Consider the following 18,731-nt stretch of genomic DNA (forward strand, 5'->3'; position numbering starts at 1 on the left):
TTATGCAAACTAGAAACACAGACTTTTAAAAATAATGTAACTATTGTAGATATATTTAATCAGTATTTTGATATTGCTTCTGGTATTTGGAAAATCTCCAATTAATGCAACTGATAGAGGTATTTCAAACATGTCTTTCTATTTTAGTTGTAGGAAGGTTTTCTTGAAGATCTCAAGTTATTGTAATTGTTCCCAAAACAACAGTCATGTAATTTTAAAAAGTTCATGTTGCTACTCTGCGTCTCAGTTTTCTCATCAGACTATTAGGGCTAATATAATTTACTATGTTTTCGAGAGGAGTCAAATGAAACAGCATATGTAAAAGTTCTTTGAAAATTAAATGCAGTTTATAAATATATGGTATAATCTTAGGAACCTTGTAAGATTTTACTGTTATAATATTTGTAAGTTGCACTATCAAAAAATTCTCAGTCCTATGATATAATTATCCTAGAAATAATGTAAACCAAAGTGAGTTTAACTCCCAGGTAAAATCCATGTTATTGAAACTGAAGAATAAACCTAGCATTGTAGATACTAGACTTAGAGGTTGTGCTTGCATATGTAAAAAAACTTCAAAGATTATAGGAAAATTTTAAGGGAAAATGTGTAAAAATGGGGAAAACTTTTTATTTACAGGTTACCTAGAGATATTTAATGCTTCAGAATATTTACTAAATATTCAGTAAATATTTAGTCCTTCCTAATTGAAACCAAGTTTTGCTGTTGTACATATAATGGCACAGTAACTTTTTAAGCCTAGATTTTGGACACTTTCAACTATTTGTTATTTCATGCATGTGTATGATTTGTAAAACAGACAAAGAAGAGAAAAAAGATAAAAACTCTATGCAGAAAATAGAATTTTATAACTTAACTACATTTTACAGAATATTCCAAGAGATGTCATTGGTCATTTTATTGTTTTGAAAATATTACTTATTTAAACAACTAAAAAATGTTAATGCCTGATATAATCTTCAACATTGGAAAGGATAAATTATTGAAAAATATGGAGAACAAAAATTCCATCTCAATGCCATTGATACCACTATACTGTTGAACAAGTATTATATGAGGTATTAAACATTGCACATAATTATACACTTAGGATTTGACATCATAGCTAAACCAGTTGTTCAAGGCCACTAAAATACTGAAAGAAGATTAAGATTATTAGCAGTGCAGAGGAAAAAAGAACTATAAAAGCCCTTTTAACTCAAAGCTGGAAATGGTGATTTCATTCAAAAGAATGTCACAACTATTAAGAGTTTTCAGTAATCCACGACACAAAACAAGACATCCACCTCTAATTTTTTATCTTTTCTATTACATGAATCCAATGGTGATACAGTACATGTTTTGAACCTGCATGACAGTGTGATCTTTATTATTGTTATGTTTCAGAACTTACCCCTTAAGGGTTTCACACATATTTGAAATTATATTAAATTTCATCACTTCAGATAGGTGGCATGACTTTTAGATTTTATACTAAGCATTACTCTGTGTTATTAACAACACATAGAGTATTTAAAATTCATATATTAATTGAAGGGCTGAAAAATTTAGGTATGAGTAATAGATATTAATTGCTAAAAAGATAAAATTCAACCTTAGGTGATACTTGTTCTTTGGATTATTAAATTGTTCCTCTTTACTACAAACCTATAATAAATCTATGGCTCCAGTTTCTAAAATACCTACTTTATTTCCCAATGTTCAGTGACTATTAGAGCTAGAACGTTTCTTTCAATGATTTGCAAGAAGATGTAGAGGAGTGGAAAACCTCAGGAAAACATAAAGTGGTCCACAAGCATTTGGCTTATGTACAGTTAATTGTATCGGCATTTCATAATGGTAAACTTAAAATATGTTCGTTTTTGAGCATCTAAGCAATGTTTGGAGAGCTGGCCTACTGTGTGAGAATACCATTTAAAAACACTTGTGTTACATAATAACAGCCAGGGAAAGACTATTCAAAATTCCCAGGTAGAACAGAGCTGTCAATACTAAAGGAAAAGCTTTGCTCAAGAAAAGAAACTTTTCATCTTAACGAATGGGCACACCTGGCATCAAAGGTCATAAGAATCCATTTGAGGTATGGTCGCTTAATGGGAGATTAGATTCACACAAAGATCAACACACAGGAAGAGTTTTTAACTCTCTGCACCACCTAACATGAGATGGAGAAACAAAGAAGATGGAAAAGAAACACTTTCTCAGCACTGATAATCATTAAGTATACATAACTGTTTTATCCAATAGGAAGCTGGACCAAAATGATGACAGAATCTATATTTACGATGTGAGGTTGCCACTTAGGAAAATTAGAAGAGCGTTTGTACATAAATTTTGTTTAAATTCATTTTTATGTATAGAATAGACCATTCAGGAAGTAGATGAAAAAATCTATAACAGTTGAGAAATTTAGTCAGGAAATTGTCAGGAAGGATAGTGTTGAGATAAATTCTTTGAAGCCTTTTCAAAGTTTGCATATGTTTATAAAAAGAGATAAATTTTCTTTGAGCTGAAGAGAGTCTTTGCACAAATGCAGTGTACAACATACTATATACATATGGGGCCTCCCTATGTACATATACATATGCATACACTATCTATATGCGTTTTTTAATGTATACACAGCTTTAACTCAAAGAAAATGAGTTAGCAGTACAATAATCATTGCAAGACAATCCAAGTGCTGAAATAAGTGACACCAATCACTTGAAGGGCTATTTCACTTCTCACATTGCCCAGGACTAAGAATATAATTCCCTGTTTTAGTTTTTCTGTCATTGCATCACTGATTGTCACAGATAATCTTTGTGCTTTTGCATAATGTCAATCCCGATGTAACATATATTCACATACAACATTGGACATTTTAAATAAGCATGCTAGAACACAGGCAGGACCATACAGCCATGCACAAAATATTCTGAATATGTTTTTTCCATACTGACTGCAACGTCAACATGCACCACTATCATATTTGGTCCTGTACAGTGAGGAATGTATAGCTGAAGCAGTCATGACTAGTTTCACTTGCAAGAGTTTCTTTAGAGAAGAACACCCAGTAGAGAAACAAAACAGAATGAATGAAACAAAAAAAATCCCCCAAAACCAAAAATTAAAAAAAAAATTTCCTCCCACACGTTAACACTGAAAATCTGGCCATTTTCCTCATTCCACATAAAGCAGGTCTTCTCACAAAATTCTGAGTCGAATTGTTTTTAAGAGACACACATTAGTGTCTCAGAGCTTTTCCTAACCATTGGAAAAGCTCATCTTGATAAAGCATTTTCCAGCGTACATTGGCTTCGACAGTTTCCACGGCTCTTGAGAAAGAGGCAGCAGCTACTCCATCATAGCTCTTCATGAAGTTCCTTAGCTGGAAATAGAAATAGTAAAATAGTAAATAGACAGCATAAGGAATATGGTCAATAATACTCTAATAACTTTGTATGGGGGCAGATGGTTACTAGACTTATAATGGTGATCATTTCATAATGTATGCAAATGTCAAATCATTATATAGTATACCTGAAACTAACATAATATTGTATTTCTACTGTTTCAATAAAAAATATAATTTAAAAATGGTAAATACACATGTCTTCAAAAGAACTCATGTCCAACACATATAAACAAGAATCTATTTGAAGAAAAGTGTCACAGTCACTACAGAAGGTATATTAATATGTGGAGTGAGCTTAGTAATGAAATGCAATAAAACAGATTGTGCCCACTAGGTGTAATGTAATTTCTTTTGGAACTGAAAGGAAAAAAAGAGTGGACATTACAGTTTAAATAGCTCCAAATTCAGCTTCTTGTTTCATAAGTAAATATTAAAAGACATATTTAATTTGTCTTTTCATAATAGGTTGATGGGATTGTGGTAAAGACTAGTTCTAATAACAAAGCTATCTAATGTACTAAATAGCCTTAACAATGAATATAAGGATTAAAGTTAACTTTTTGTGCTTAGAGAGAAAATTATTCATCTTCTCTAAATAAATAGTATGAGTGCCTGACACTATCTTTGATAGCAAAGAAATATCAAAATTATTGGGCGGTGGAAAACAAAGTAATGATGCTATGAAAACTGGATGATAAATGACACTGCAATCACCTGAGTAACTAGATTTAGAAAGAATGAAGGAGGAATGTCGATTCATTTAGCTAGAGAATTTGAGCTTTAATTTAAAAGTTATAAGTTTTAAATGTTTTGTCATAATTTTACGGATAGAAGACTTTCTCTAGAGAGTCCACATACTCTGGGAATGCTCAAGGATTTTATTTCAAGATTAAATACTAGCAGTTTTTCTCTCTGTTTGATATGTCTTAAGAAACTGGCAACCAACCAACAATTGCAATGCTAATAGACAAATGTGAAAAATCAACTTGCAACACAGAAGTGTTATACCGTGTAATTAGTGTGGGGTGTGATTCATCACATGGTGGGCACCACATGGAGAATATGCCAGGAGAGAAATGTCATCAAGCTTGACTCAGGGATAGGGAGATATGGAGGCAGGGGAGTCATTAAAATGGAGTTAATTATACCTTTCTGAATTAATCTAGAAATTGGTTCATGGGTAGCTTGGTTTGTTTATGACAATATTACTTTGATTACATGATACTGATGGTTTTTTTCCAAGTTTATCCTCTACTTTCCTACAAAACCTGGTGCCCTGCAGCATTAGCAGTGGATAACCATATCTCAGAGCTATGTTCTTTATAAGACTTCAAATTCACTATGCTTTAATAAGAAACATGCAAAATATTCAATGTATTATGTAACAAAGATTTATCAGCGCTATCCTTAAAACTGATCTGACACCTGACCAGATTTACACATACAAAAGAAAGAGGATGAAGGGAAAGACTAGAATTTATTGAATACCTTCAATATTCTAGGCACTGTGCCACACACATATACCTGTGACACGTACACATAGATAAAAAGGAAGTCTAGTGAAAGCATTTGAATCATATTTTTAAACTTAACTGACTAATCCAGTGATTCATTTGTATTTACATATTTATGTTCAGAGTCATTCAATCTATATTCCTAAAGCAACAAATAGTACATTTTGATCTATATTTTGAATTTTGCGTTTTAATTTATTACAAAAATATGTACATTACAGTGTACATTTGTACATTACATCTGTGCATTACAGTGGCGTTATTTACATAATACAGGTCAATCAGGAAAAAAAGTTACATCTACTTCTTTTAAACTATGTTCCACATTGTTACATATTTTCCTAGGTAGACACTGAATATGCTGGATAGTGATAAATGACCCTTTGGCAGCTTTGACTCTGTGCAGTATGCTCTTGGCCTTTTGCCGAGGTAGAAAGCCAGCCTGAACCATGAAGTAAAACCCTTAAGTCTTCCTCAAAGGCAAACTATGGGATTGACTATGAATGTGTTATTGACACAAAGATAGTAGGTCAGATTATCCTGCAAGAGAACTCTCAGTAGAAAATGTAACTGGGGCTTCTCTAGGGATTCATTCCTTAAATCACTATTTAAGTGCACTAAATACTTCCGTTGTGAGCTCACAGAGCTTGGGGTGACTCACATGCATCTTATGAGTAGCTTATTCATCAGAACACATGTGGCCCACTTTCCATAGTTGTCATAAATTGATCTTATGCCTCATACTGCTCCACAACCCTTCTGGCGAACTTGTGGTCAGAGCAGCCATCTGACTGGTCCTGGGGCACGATCACAGCACCTTCCAGACCCCTGCCTCACTTTAGAGGGCATGGAGTAGATGGAAGGCATTTGGCATTCCAGTTTGCTTATTTTGGCAGCTCTTTGGTAGATGTTCTGCTGCTATTAGTTTTTATTATTGTGCTTCCTAAATATTTATGCCATCTTATGCTTTTATTTGAAAATGTTGCAAGTTTAGACATTTTTATAAAATAACATTTAGTAAGATGTCAGAGTTGCCCTGTTCTCCTTAGCATAAAATTTCTAGACATGTTTGTTAATTTCTCTATTAAAAAACATTTTAGTATTTAGTACTCTTGATTTAGGATACTCTAGACCCCAAACATCACAAAATAATTTGTAAAGTACAGCACACAATATACTCTTAGTAACTATATAAATGAATCGAATTAGCTATTGCCTGATTATGAGGTTTATATTTTCAACATTAAAACTGTAAATGGGATGTCTGTAATGCACAGGATCTATGTTTCTTTACAACAGTGTTGTATATAGGGTTCAAGAGGCCAAAAAAATGAGTGCTGAAGAGGATTGCTGAACGGGCATTAGTATGGAAAAATGGCAAGGGCCTCTGAGGTTTCATGAGGTTGTACTTCCATTAGTTTAAAATTAAGGAAGTGATGTACTGTTTCATGGAGAAATATTGTTCAAATTGCTAGAGCTATGTCATTAGAAGGAAATTGCCAGTTTCAGGTACGAGAATGTCGTTTTGGGGAAGGGACCATAGAACAATGTAAGTGTCTCTGCTGAATGCCCCTAAAGTTGATGGGGATCATTACAATCTCAAATTAGTTTTCAGAATTCATAAAGATGCCGATTCACTTTTGATCTATAAACTTTTGAAAATAAGAATATGCTATATCCAAAGGGAGCATGTTGGTTTTTATGCTTACAAGGCTCATTGGTTATGGGAAAATGAGACTGAAACTTCCTCATTTCCTTTATATTTATGGAAGGGGGTTATCGGCAACACAAATTAACCCCCCTCCCACCCAACAATAGTGGTCCACAATCCTACAGTCGATGATTAGGTAATAAAAGTATGGAAAAGCCTCAGGCAGCAGTTGGTAAACTAGAAAGTCAGTGCAAGCATCTGTGTCATGAAGGGATTCATCACTCAGGCTACAGAGAGCCTGTATTGTGAAGTTAGCTGCTTTGCAGATAATGGAATAAAAGCCACAGCTGAGTTTCAGTTTTCAAAAGGCACCTTTCATTATAGGGGTATCTTGGAACATTTCAAATGGCAATTAATTCAAGTGTAAAAAATTAAATATGCAAGTGAAATATGTAAAGCAAAATGGCCATCATATGATAAAATCAATTTAAATGTCCATTTAACAGATGGTTTTCCATGAGCTGGGTATTATACCGAAGCAAGGAAAACATGAAAGATAGAGTTAGAGAACAGAAGAAGAGGGAGAGAGAACAGGAGAGAGGCAAGGGGAGAGGAAGACGGCAGAAGGAAGGGAGCTAAAAGGAGGGAAGGGGAGAGGGGAGGAGAGGAGAGATCTTTCACTTCTGTGTTCACTTCAATGACTGCACAGGTTGTCACTAAATGAGTCTTTCATTCCGATTATTGAATGTAAAATCAAAGAATTAAAACTACTTCATTTAAGTACATAAACTCATTAGCTTAATTGTTCTTTCTTTCTCTTTCCTATGGATATGAAAGAATTCCTTCCCTTTTAGCTTCCTTTATTAAAAATAAAAAATATAGTAAAACCTGTGCTAGGGCTTTCAAATTCTTCAGCGTTGGGAACACACATAGGGATAAAAATTGAATTCAAATCTAATATTACAATCAGAGACTTAGCTTAGCTTAGCTCATGGTGTGAAAGAATCCAAGTGAGTGCGTGGGGGATGACCATACAAAATTGGACAATATTAGGAGATATTAGGGATGGTGCCAGGGTGGATGCTTCTGGAGAATCCTGCTCAATGGGATGAGCTCTGGGTCACAGCATCGGGCATTCTGTCAGTGACAGCTGAGGACACTGTGATGCTCAATGCCAAATCTCAGCTATATTGTATAATGGAGTTGAGCAGCAGACTAAAAAGCAATACATGTTTGAAGCCCAACTCACTTTAATCAGTCCGATATTTTGCTCCTTCCTCCTACCTACTTACCCCACCCCCCATTTCATACCCCTAACTATTAGAGATGTGAATTAATGGTCACGAAACTAGCTGGTTTAAATTTCCAGAGACATAAAACAGAGAAAAAAGAAAATGTTAGATACTCTGCAAACTGGACACTAGTCCTTAAAAAATAAGTTCAGTTTCATCAATGAAATTCACTTCTTGGGATTGTATCCAGCAGAATTTTAAACGAACTATTAATATCAATATATGTTGCCAGACACACTTCCGTCCAAATGTATGAATTTATTCCATTTAACAAACCAAATAGCATGAAGCATTATTACCATATCCAATTATCATTCTTTGTGTAGACCTGACCACAAAGTAATGAATCTCAAGTTCTGTACATCAATAGCAACCTTGGTCCTCTGTATCCAAATACTGAGTCATTGTGACAGGACAGTTTTTTTGTTCCAAGGATCCCAAACTGGGTTCACAGAGTCAATAGAGGGGTAGCTGATTGGATCAAAGATTTCTGGAGTGTATTTGGAGTCTCCCAACTTGAGAATCATTGCATTCAATCACCTCTCACGGGAATTTAATATTCAATACTAATATGTTAGAAATACCTTTGCAAATAATGAATGGCGTAAAGTCTTTAGCATGGGTGTGTGTGTGTGTGCGCACGGGCACGCACTTCAAAGGAATGGGTATGACTTTATTGGAAAGAAATGGTTGAAGTAAATGCATAATTTCATATGTTTATAAAAGCAAAGCATTAGAACTCATCTTAAAATATTTACCTCTTTCAGTTCACCTTCAGTATTAAGAAATTCTGTAACTCCACTGATAAGTTTGGAATTCAAAAACAATGCTTCTCCATACCTTGAAAGATTAAAAAAAGTCTTAATGTTAAAGCAGGCAGTGATTTAGGAAATACTACTACACATATTTTTAAAGAACCCTTCTCAAGGGCTCCAAGTGACCTGTGTTGTCTTAGTGCTATTCAAGGCCATTTCCCTAGGGAGTCAGGGAGGTGCAAAGAGCCGTGGCTATGGGATGCCATCAAATGTATCCTGATTTGGCTCACAGTGTTTCAAAGAGGTCTAAAGAGAGCCCTCTAAAATTATATTTAGGAATTACTATTATATTTCCAATATAAAGCCAGAGAAAGAAACATTTTAAAACTTTCAATTTTACTTTTTTTTTTTTTGGCCGCACCCCGTGGCTTGCGGGATCTTAGTTCCCTAACCAGGGATCGAACACTGCAGTGGAAGCACAGAGTCCCAGACACTGGACTGGCAGGGAATTCCCTAAAAGTTTTCATTTTAAAGCAACCTAGATCACTGTAAGGAAGAAGGATCTTACCAAAAGAAATAGAACTGCAGGAAAAACTTGGGTATTAGCAGTAAGTCACACAGATCCTTTGGTCTGGTCAGTCAAAATTGACATCGGCATTATCCTTTTTCATTCCTAGAAACTGAGCCAAATTTCTCAAAAATGCTCCCCAAATATTAGCATTTTCTCATGTGAGTATTAAAATAAAACATCAAATTGTTCATTTGAATGTCATAATCTTTGTGCCACAAGCATAATTAACTCATGACCCAAGGCAAAGAACACTATGTATCAGTGAGTTGGAAAGATTTCTCATTTCATTTATTGTCTACTGTGTTAAGGGTACCTATCACAGGTTATCATACTCTTTGAAATAAAAAAAGTACACTAGACTAAACTGGAGGCAGGATCAAGATGGCTGCGTAGAAAGACCCTGAACTCACCTCCTCCTATGACATGCCCATAATACAACTATATAAAGAACTTGAGAACAAATTATGTATCCATTCATGATAAAAACCCTCAACAAATTGGTATAAAGGGAACATACATAAACATAATAAAGGTCATATATGACAAGCCCACAGTTAACAGCATACTCAATGGTGAAAAATGAAAGCATTTCCTCTAAGATCAGGAACAAGACAAGGATGCCCATTCTCGCTACTTTTATTCAACATAGTATTCAACATAGTATTGGAAGTTCTTGCCACAGCAAACAGACAAGACAAAGAAATAAAAAGAATCCAAAGTGGAAAGGAAGAAGTAGAACTTTCACTGTTTGCCGATGACATTATACTGTATGGAAAACCCTAAAGACTCTACAAAAACAAACAAACAAACAAAACCTGTTAGACTAAATGAATTCAGTAAAGTTGCAAGAAACAAAATTAATATACAGAAATCAGCTGCATTTCTATACACTAATACTGAATTATCAGAAAGAAAAGTCAAGAAAACAATTCCATTTACAACTGCATCAAAAAGAATAAAATATCTGGGAATAAATTTAACCAAGGAACATGAAAGACCAGGTACTCTGAAAACTATGAAACACTGATGAAAGAAGTTAAATGCAACATAATTAAATGGAAAGATATACAGTGCTATGTATCAGAAGAATTAATATTGTTAAAATGTGCATACTATCTAAAGCAATCTACAGATTCAGTGCAATCCCCATCAAAATACCAAAGGCATTTTTCACAGAATTAGAACAAATAATCCTAAAATCTGTGTGGAACCACAAAAGACCTTGAATTGTCAAAGCAATCTTGAGAAAGAAGAACAACACTAGAGATATCACACACCCTAACCTCAAACTATACCACAAAGATATAGTTATAAAAACATATGGTACTGGCACAAAAACAGATACGTGGATCAGTGGAAAAGAAATAAATCCATGCACATCCAGTCAATTAATTTGTGACAAAGGCAGCAAGAATATACAATGGGGGAAAACCAGTCTCTTGAATAAATAGTATTGGAAAACTGGACAACTATATATAAAAGAATGAAAGTGGACTATGTTCTTATACCATATACAAAAATAAATTCAAAATGGATTAAAGACTTAAATGTAGGACCTGAAACCATAAAACTCTTAAAAGAAAACATACACTCTTTGACATGTCTTGGCAATATTTTTTTGGATCTGTCTCCTCATGCAAGGTCAACAAAAGCAAAAATAAACAAATAGGGTCACATCAAACTAAAAAGCTTTGGCACAGAAAAGGAAATCATCAACAAATGAATAGGCAATGTACTGAATGGGAGAAGATATTTGCAAATGATATGCTTGATTATGGGATAATATCCAAAATACATAAAGAACTTATAAAACTCAATATAAAAAAAACCCATTTAAAAAATGGGCAGAGGGCTTGAATGGACATTCTTCCACAGAAGACACACAGATGGCCAACAGGTACAAGAAAACATGCTCAACGTTGCTAGTCATCAGGGAAATGCAAATCGAAACCACAATGAGATATCACTTCACACCTGTCAGAATGACTATCAACAAAAAGTAAAGAAATACCAAGTGTTGGTGAGTACATGGAGAAAAGGGAACCCTCATGCACTGTTGGTGGCAATTTAAATTGGTACAGCCCCTATGGAAAACAGTATGGAGGTTCCTCAAAAAACTGAGAAAACAGAACTATCATACGATCCAGCAATTCCACTCACGAGTATTTTTCCAAAGAAAACAAAAACACTAATTGGAAAAGATATAAGCACCCTTGTGTTCACTGCGGCATTATTTACAATAGCCAAGAAGTGGAAGCAGCCTAAGTGTCTATTAACAGATGAATGGATAAAGAAGATGTGGCACATATATACAATGGAATATTACTCAGACCAAAAAAAAAAAAAAAAAAAAAGGAATCTTGCCATTTACAACTACAAGGATGGACCTAGAGGGTATTATGCTACCTGAAGTAAGTCAGATAGAGCAAAACAAATATTGTATGTTTTCAGTTATATGTTGAATCTAAAAAAAAAAACAAATGAAAAAATATAACAAAGCAGAAACAGAGCCACAGATAAAGAGAACTAGTGGTTGTCAGAGGGGAGGAGGGTGCAGTGAAGTGAAGGGAATTAAGAGGTACAAATACTAGTTATAAAATAAATAAGTCACAGGGATATAATGTACAGCACAGGGAATATAGTCAATAATATTTTAATAACATTGGATGGTGTGTAATTTATAAAACTGTGGAATCACTATGTTTTACACCTGAACTGTACTGTAAATGAACTACATTTCAATAATTAAAACAAAAACTAAAAGTACTCTAAAGATAAGATTATGAGTTCTTGAAAGCAGAGGTCCAGTCATCACTACAAGAGGTTTTCTAATGCTGTTCTTACCTGTGGGAACTTAAGTAATTTAGCTTCTGGAGCCTCTGTTTTCTCATCTGTAAAATGAGGGGAGCTAAACTGTATGACCATCATAATTTGCTATAATTCTAACATTGAACTATTCCATGGGAAAAGTTATATCAATAAAATAAAATAAATAGACATTCAATAATAATATAAGTAATCATTAGTGATAAATATGTGGTTACAGAAATGGCCTACTGTACAGGAATGAGAATAATTCTTCAAAGAGTGTTTTGCTTATACTTTGCTTGCAGTTATGTGAAGCAGAAAAAGGCACAATCCTTTCCTTGAAGGTAATATACTATCTAGTACTGTAAACAGATCATTCCCAGGTATTGTGGCTAACTGTGGTGAAAATAAAATTATACAGTGTTCAGAGAAATTCTCTTTAGCTGTGGGGTCTTCAGAATGGCTTCCAGGAGATGATGCCAGATAGATTAAGTATGGAGTAGTTCCAAATATCAAGGAAGAAAGTAGTTTTAGGCCGAGAACCAACATAAACAAAGGCAAGGAGGTGTGAAACAACGTGGTGTATGCCGACGACTACGTGCATTTGGTATTGAGTGTATAAATTGTGAGGCTGAGGATAATAGAATAAGAGGTAGAAGGGTTAGGAAGAGAGGAGCTTAGATTTTCAGTGTAGCACAGAGTATTGAAGGTTTTACAGCAGGAAAATATTTTTGCTTTTCAGAGAGATTCTTGGGACAAAGGGAAGAGGTATACGTGTGAGTGTGTGTGTGTGTGTGTGTGTGTGTGAGTGTGAGATTGTGTGAGTGTGTGTGTGTGTGTGAGTGTGAGATTGTGTGAGTGTGTGTGTGAGTGTGTGTGTGAGTGTGTGTATGTGTGTGGTGCTGGTGGTGGTAGATGTAAATATAAAGGCAGGAGACAGAAGGCTATTGTTAAGAGTACTGGCAAGACATAAGAACCTTCACTAGGGCAGTGGTAGCAGGAAAGAGAGGAAGAATTCAAGAAACACGAAACATTTAGGAATTGTTAAATTATAAGACCTCAAGCCTAACTGTTACATATGTCAAGAGAAAGGGAGAACCATATGTAGATTTCCAGGTGCCTGGCTTGAGCAATTGGTGGATGACCATATATTTACTGAGAAAAGGAAGACAAAAGGAAAATGATGGTTTAGCTTTGCAGGTACACCCCAGTAGGGGATCTCAACAAGAAACTGTCTATCATAGGGTGAAGCTTAGGTGAAATGTCTGAGTTAGAGATGTAGATTTGGGAATGATTCAAGCCACGAGATTTGATGGCAACTAAAACCAGGGAGAATCTGCAGGGCAGGAAGCAAGGAGAACCTTGGACAGTTTCTCCATGAACTTTCATGTTCAAAGATAGACAGAGGAGTAGAAGATGATGGAGACAATCCTATTTGTCAAGATAAACACTGCCCTGTCTATAGAAATGCTGAAGCCTCAATCTTTCTTTCTTTTTTTTTTTTTTTAAGTAACAGACTTTAGTTTTAGAGCAGTTTTAGGTTTACAGAAAAATTGAGCGTAAAGTTGAGTTTCTAAATGCCTCTTCCTCCCTCTTCAGAGTTTTCCTTATTATTAATGTTCAGTTAATAAAACAAAGAGGTCATTAGACTGAGGTGGTTTTAATGCTGTCTCGATCTTTCTACCTTTTGATTAGAGATCATGGACTCTCAGTGAAACAAAACAGGCATATCAGGAACCAAATATTTTTTGGTAGGGACTATAGACTATATATGCATTACACTGAACTCTGATCTACAAAACCACTCCCTAAAGAAACTCTGTTTATTTGGTAGATATTTGATACTTTTTAAAGTGAAATACTTGTATATATATATATTAATTCCACCTTGTGTCTGACTATTCATTATACTATGTGCATGACAGCAAAGCAAGTTCTAATCTTTCAAACATTCCAATTTCTGAGCTGAAAATACTAGGGGAAAAAATGTGCTTTCTAGGAATATCAGTGCTTTCTAACAGTGAAATATTTATAGATAGAAATATGTTTTAATATGACATATCCATTCAAATTGAACTCATTATACAAGGTCAACCAATAAAAATGTGCTTTTAAAAAATAAAGTTTATACACCAGTTTTTAAGAGACGGAACAGTAGGTATGTTGTCTGGAGACATTTAAGTTGGAGAACATGCAGCATTTACATGCTCTATGATGAATTTAATTTTAAAATACCGTAGAGATTATCAGAGTAATAAATTAACATTTATTATAATATATTTAAATACATAACGAAATATTTTCTAAAATTGAGGCTGAATTATTCTCAACGTGAAGCAAGATGGCTCAGGAATAAATTCTACTGCAACTAGAATTATACAGCCATTCAAATATTCCTTCTCGATATCATGGTTTTATGTCAGGTGTTTAATGACATTTATATTTTTAAAAGAATTTAAACAATTCTACAGAAGTAATTAAAGTTTTCTTGTTATAATACCATTACGTATGATTCATAAGTCATTTTTTCTACAACACACTCAGGATATAGGGTTTTAATGACATGATTCCTCCAACCTAAGACAGTTTGATAGATCTTCCAGGAAAGCTGCAATGCTAAACCTTTTCACTCTGCTCATTTCCATATATAATTATGGTTATCAGTCTTTAATAAATGAATAATGTTATAGAACTGTTAAATTAATTCTGAGTTTCACAAGAGTGGCAACACCCATCTTGGCTGACTACTTCAAAATCTAATTCTACTATCTGGACCTTGGTTCTACCACAAAAAGTAGGGCTTTTATCTCTCATATGTCACCTTTGACTTACTCACTCCAGTATGAATGATTGAACTCTTATTTTTACCTGGTATTTAATATCTTCCATTTATCTCTAAAAAATTTCCAGGCAAGGTCTCGGCCATGTGGATTTCGAGCTACATGGATTATCACATCAATTGCATCTTGATCCAGCACCACCTCAGAATTCAGTGATAGATTTAGAAGCCTTTAAGGATAGAATTGTGGGGAAATTTTTAGTCCAATAACAAAGATTTTTTATAAAATTACCAAAATTACATGATTTAATTTATCACAGTCTTCAAAGAATAGTCCAGTGTAAACTTTACTAAAACAATTTTATTAATAGAACAATTTTGTTTTTATAAAAGGAGGAAGATCAAATTCATCATATTGTAATTAATATATTAATTAAAGTCTGAACAATCTTGTGGGTGGAGAAATCATAGTTTTGGTTTGATGATGCAAACTCACTTTAAAAATTCTTTTTAATAAACACTTCTTTTTATAATGAAATATTGTCTTACATACATATGAAAAAACATATAAAATAATTAGTTAGAAACTAAGGTATACCTTTCAAATCAACAAGCTTTAGTCATATTAATATGGCAGTTTTCCTTAGCTCTAGAAAGATAAATTTTAGAGTAACTAGCATATATTTAAGGAAATAAAAACAAGTTCAGTACAGTTTGATTAACAGAGAATACTCTCATTACACGAATTTTAAAAATTAATTGACCCACCTATTTAATAAATTCCTGTCATCACTGCAAGTTAAGGCTTCCAATAATATTTTCTTTTCAGAAACGGCCGTGGTGGAGTGGAATTTCATCCATATGAATTCCCAGACATCCTCATCTAGTAGTGAAACTCCTGTACAGTAGACGATGTCTCTAACATTTAGTGGTATTCTAAAGAAGCAACCCATGGTGGTTTTCTGTTAATTAAAAGCTTCATAGTATTGAAAATAAAGACAGATGCTGCTCTACTAGTCAGTTTTTAAAAAGATGGTTTTGTTAATTAGATTTACCTGAAAGAGAATAATGCTATATAGTAACAATATTCAAAAATATTCCCAACTAAATGAATAAAATAATGTATTTTATTTAAAGATAGTTTTGAATGAAATTTTTTCCACTCTTGAAACTATGTAAACAAGAATCAGAACATAAAGCCTTAAAAAAATAGAAACAGGGTGACTTATATTTCCACCAACATTCATATATTTATCAATCAAAAATTTTGCTCTCAGAATTGTTAGACCCAAGAACCATGAGAAAGCACTGGATGAAGAGACTGACTAACCTGGATAAAACAGAAACATCTCCTAAGTTCTTAGACAATTTTTTCTAAAATTATTTTTCTCAAATAGCTCTCCAAATTTTGGAGCCTAGAAGATTATTAATAGAGATAATAAACAGATAAAACATAAGTAGTAAATTTTGAGAAAGTAAATGTTACAGTGGGAAACTGTTACTCGATTTAATTAATCTTGGCTATTTATAAGCCGAAATTCTCATGTGTACTTCGCTGTGGCAATTTTTTACTAAATATTGTTCTTTCAAGTTTTGATATATACCCCACATTTAAAAAAACTGTTCTCTTAAAGAACACTCCAATATTTTAAAAAATTAAAAATGCATTTCTGCTTTGTATAATATTTAGTGATCTATTATTAAAATTTCTCATTTATAATTTGAATGTTGTTAATAATAAGAAATGTTTTCTCTGGATAACAAGATGAAACAGTCCCTTTTAAATATTTAAGACTTTGATGGTTAAAACATTGCTTTGGTTAATGGAGTATTTGGAAAACAGGAGGAAGCGTCTGAATGACTACCAGTAAGATGATCTTCATCTTACTCTGTTAAGCAGCTAAGTAGGTCTACAATCAGGATATTGAAGATTGTGTATCAGGATACCAAATGTGTAGAGTTGTTAGTACTATCATACAAAATTCACAGTTCCCAGAAATGGCTAAAAGTATATTATTCTGTCTCTTCTTACCAATAATTAAAATGTTTGGAGAAAAGTTACTTCAATCTTGCTGACTGAAGCTTTTTTTCCTTTGTGGTATTTGAAGGCAAGCATTTTGTTTGTTTGATTTGTTTTGTTTTTGAAGAAACAAAAGGAAGATAGACATCAGAAGGAACCAGAAAAGAGCTTCACTTCTTTCTCCTGTCTTCCCTCTCAGCCCTGGAATCCCGTGACGAAAGTACCCATGATAGTCTTCCCAGCGGCTGGTGAAACCTACTTCTCCCTGCTCTGTTTATGAGCAGCTTGCCACACGGCACAGCTGAAATCACTAGGGAAAACATTGCCACCATATGTTGAAGAGTGTGTCAGTCCTGGTAGATACAACATAAGATTACAAAAATGCATCCATCTTTACTAACTGCAATGAGAATGTTAAAAGTTTAAAGTCTTCCTTTAAATCAAGAGCCAGGAAAGAGGATGAATTTTTTCCCTCCAAATATTACAGGCTACAGGGCACAACACTGTATTATTATTGTCATGACTTTGGCCAAGAGATCACTTTAAAAATTTGCAAAAACTAACAATAAAATGTCTACTTAAATCATCAAATCATAGATCAATGCATATTAGACCTAATAGTAACAGCTTACTTTCTAAAAAAAATTCCTTAAGCAATTAATATACCAAAGAGTTCAGGGATAGAGCCCACTGAATAAGGTTTGTTACTGCGTATGAAACCAGTCTCCAATATCAAGCAGAAAGGCATATGGAAATATAGAAAAGGCAAAAAAAGAAAGAAGAAAAAGAAAAAAGAAAAAGGCAGATATTAAACTGTTCCTTAGAAATAACTTGTGTCATATACTATAGTCATTAGCAACGATCCATATTTTTGCAATTCAGTAGTTGCTCCTGGCTGATGCTGAACTGTGTAAAATGCAGACACAAATGAATAAATGGGTTGGTCAGTGCAAAGTCCTGGACACTGGCTAAAGAGGCATCAGAGGTAGAAAATACCACTTTTTCACAATACTACATTCCAGGTTACCTATCTTATTTTGTTTAGTCTATATGATAATATCATGATATCTGTATTATAAACTTCTTTTTGCAGGAGAGGAAACTGTTCTGAGAGAGGATATTTTGCGCTATAACAACAATATAGTAAGTTGAGAACCAGGATGAGCTATACATGAATGTCTTTCCTATTTCTATCAGCTTAGACATAGCTAATGATGATGCAAATAAGATATATAGATTTCTGTTAGTAGTAATAATCAGTAATTGTCACTGAATGCTGATTTTTGTTGTTCCATAAAACACTATCTTATAGAAATTAAGAACAACCAAACCCTGGATCTAACTAGTAGTCTGCAGAGTAATACCAGTGCATCTAATCTATAACTCCCTTAGTGCTGAACTGGCCACAGATGTCACTCCTACCCTCTTTTTTTCATTACTTTTTTTAAGTCCATAGTTTAATCAGTCATCTTTGATAAATATTCAATGGCGGCAAGAATGGTTTTCCAACAATAAGCTTCCATTCTGTTCACCAGCATCGAAATGACACTTGTTAAAACACAGCCTCTGGCTGACTTAAAGGACATAGGCTGGAGGTGTATTTAAGGAGCTGCTGTGTAGCAAGCTGATCATACACAGAGCAAGGAGAAGAAATCTTGAAAGGGCACCCAGCAATGAAGTGCTGGATGAAATGGCAGACGGACCATCCTGAAGGAATCTAACAAAAGTTGTCCTGGGCAAAGGAGGCCTTTGAAAGCAAAGCTGCCCAGAATAAGGGCAAATTCTGTTTTTGAACCGGCAGCCTCAAACAAGAGAAAGACCACATAATTTGGATGTGCTCTGGAAGAAACTGCAGGTCAAGTTTCAGGCTCATGAGCAGCTGTCCCCCTGTGCATAGCAGATGTGTCAAATTTCATTACT

General features: G+C 34.1%; 1 protein-coding gene across 1 annotated transcript in view; it reads right to left on the reverse strand.

Annotated features, from left to right (window-relative positions):
- Positions 1-454: 454 nt before the first annotated feature.
- Positions 455-18,731, reverse strand: part of TRHDE (thyrotropin releasing hormone degrading enzyme) — a 412,025-nt gene continuing 393,748 nt past the window's right edge. Inside the window, exons 16-19 of the mRNA XM_007195005.2 lie at positions 15,560-15,727; positions 14,881-15,021; positions 8,637-8,718; positions 455-3,394 (exon numbers count right to left, since the gene is read on the reverse strand). Of these exons, the coding sequence (XP_007195067.2) occupies positions 3,251-3,394; positions 8,637-8,718; positions 14,881-15,021; positions 15,560-15,727 (535 nt within the window). The 3' untranslated portion in view covers positions 455-3,250. The remainder of the gene's footprint in view (positions 3,395-8,636; positions 8,719-14,880; positions 15,022-15,559; positions 15,728-18,731) is intronic.

This window comes from Balaenoptera acutorostrata, chromosome 11 (assembly GCF_949987535.1).
Source record: "Balaenoptera acutorostrata chromosome 11, mBalAcu1.1, whole genome shotgun sequence".
Classification (NCBI taxonomy): domain Eukaryota; kingdom Metazoa; phylum Chordata; class Mammalia; order Artiodactyla; family Balaenopteridae; genus Balaenoptera; species Balaenoptera acutorostrata.